Source organism: Arachis ipaensis, chromosome B04 (assembly GCF_000816755.2).
Source record: "Arachis ipaensis cultivar K30076 chromosome B04, Araip1.1, whole genome shotgun sequence".
In the NCBI taxonomy this organism is placed as follows: Eukaryota; Viridiplantae; Streptophyta; class Magnoliopsida; order Fabales; family Fabaceae; genus Arachis; species Arachis ipaensis.
In genome coordinates, this window is record NC_029788.2 from 65,307,987 (window position 1) to 65,308,500 (window position 514).

The 514-nt window shown below is 29.6% G+C and overlaps 1 protein-coding gene across 2 annotated transcripts in view; it reads left to right on the forward strand.

Annotated features, from left to right (window-relative positions):
* Window positions 211-514, forward strand: part of LOC107639345 (transcription factor TGA7) — a 9,493-nt gene continuing 9,189 nt past the window's right edge. Inside the window, exon 1 of one of the 2 annotated variants that reach the window (XM_021121180.1) lies at window positions 211-404. In XM_021121180.1, coding sequence (XP_020976839.1) covers window positions 397-404 — 8 coding nt within the window. In that variant the 5' untranslated portion in view covers window positions 211-396. The remainder of the gene's footprint in view (window positions 405-514) is intronic. The other variant, XM_021121179.1, reaches the window with a different exon arrangement.

A 514-nucleotide genomic window follows, 5' to 3' on the forward strand; every position in this document is an offset into this window, starting at 1 on the left:
GATAAAAATCTTGAGAATAATCAACATCATATTTTACCTTTTCTTTTAAAACTAAGTAAGCTTAATTCAACTCTAAAAAATATCGCAACACATTATTTTACAGTTTACACATAAACACTATAGAAACTGTAATTTTAATCCGCACCAGACTTGTAATAATATATATCTGCGTTTACCACTCATGTTAGCGTGATCAGTGTCATCTCAGCAATAAAAGTAGTAGTGAACTTGGTACTTTCTTATGTGTTTCTTTCCTTTTGATCTTTAGTGCTGAGCTTTCCAAATTGCTTCTTTTGAAGTGGGAACATAAAAGGATATTACCAAGCTGACACATCAAAATAAAGTTTCATAATCAAAAGGAAGAAAGGAAAAAAGTTGCTCTACTTAAAAAAATCAATGAGCAGGTATTTTTATTTTAAGTTGTATGTTTTAGTTGTTTTCTTCAATCATTCAGTTGCTTTCACAGCTTGTTTGCATGCAGCGAAATAATTCTATTATTTATCTAAGTAAGAGT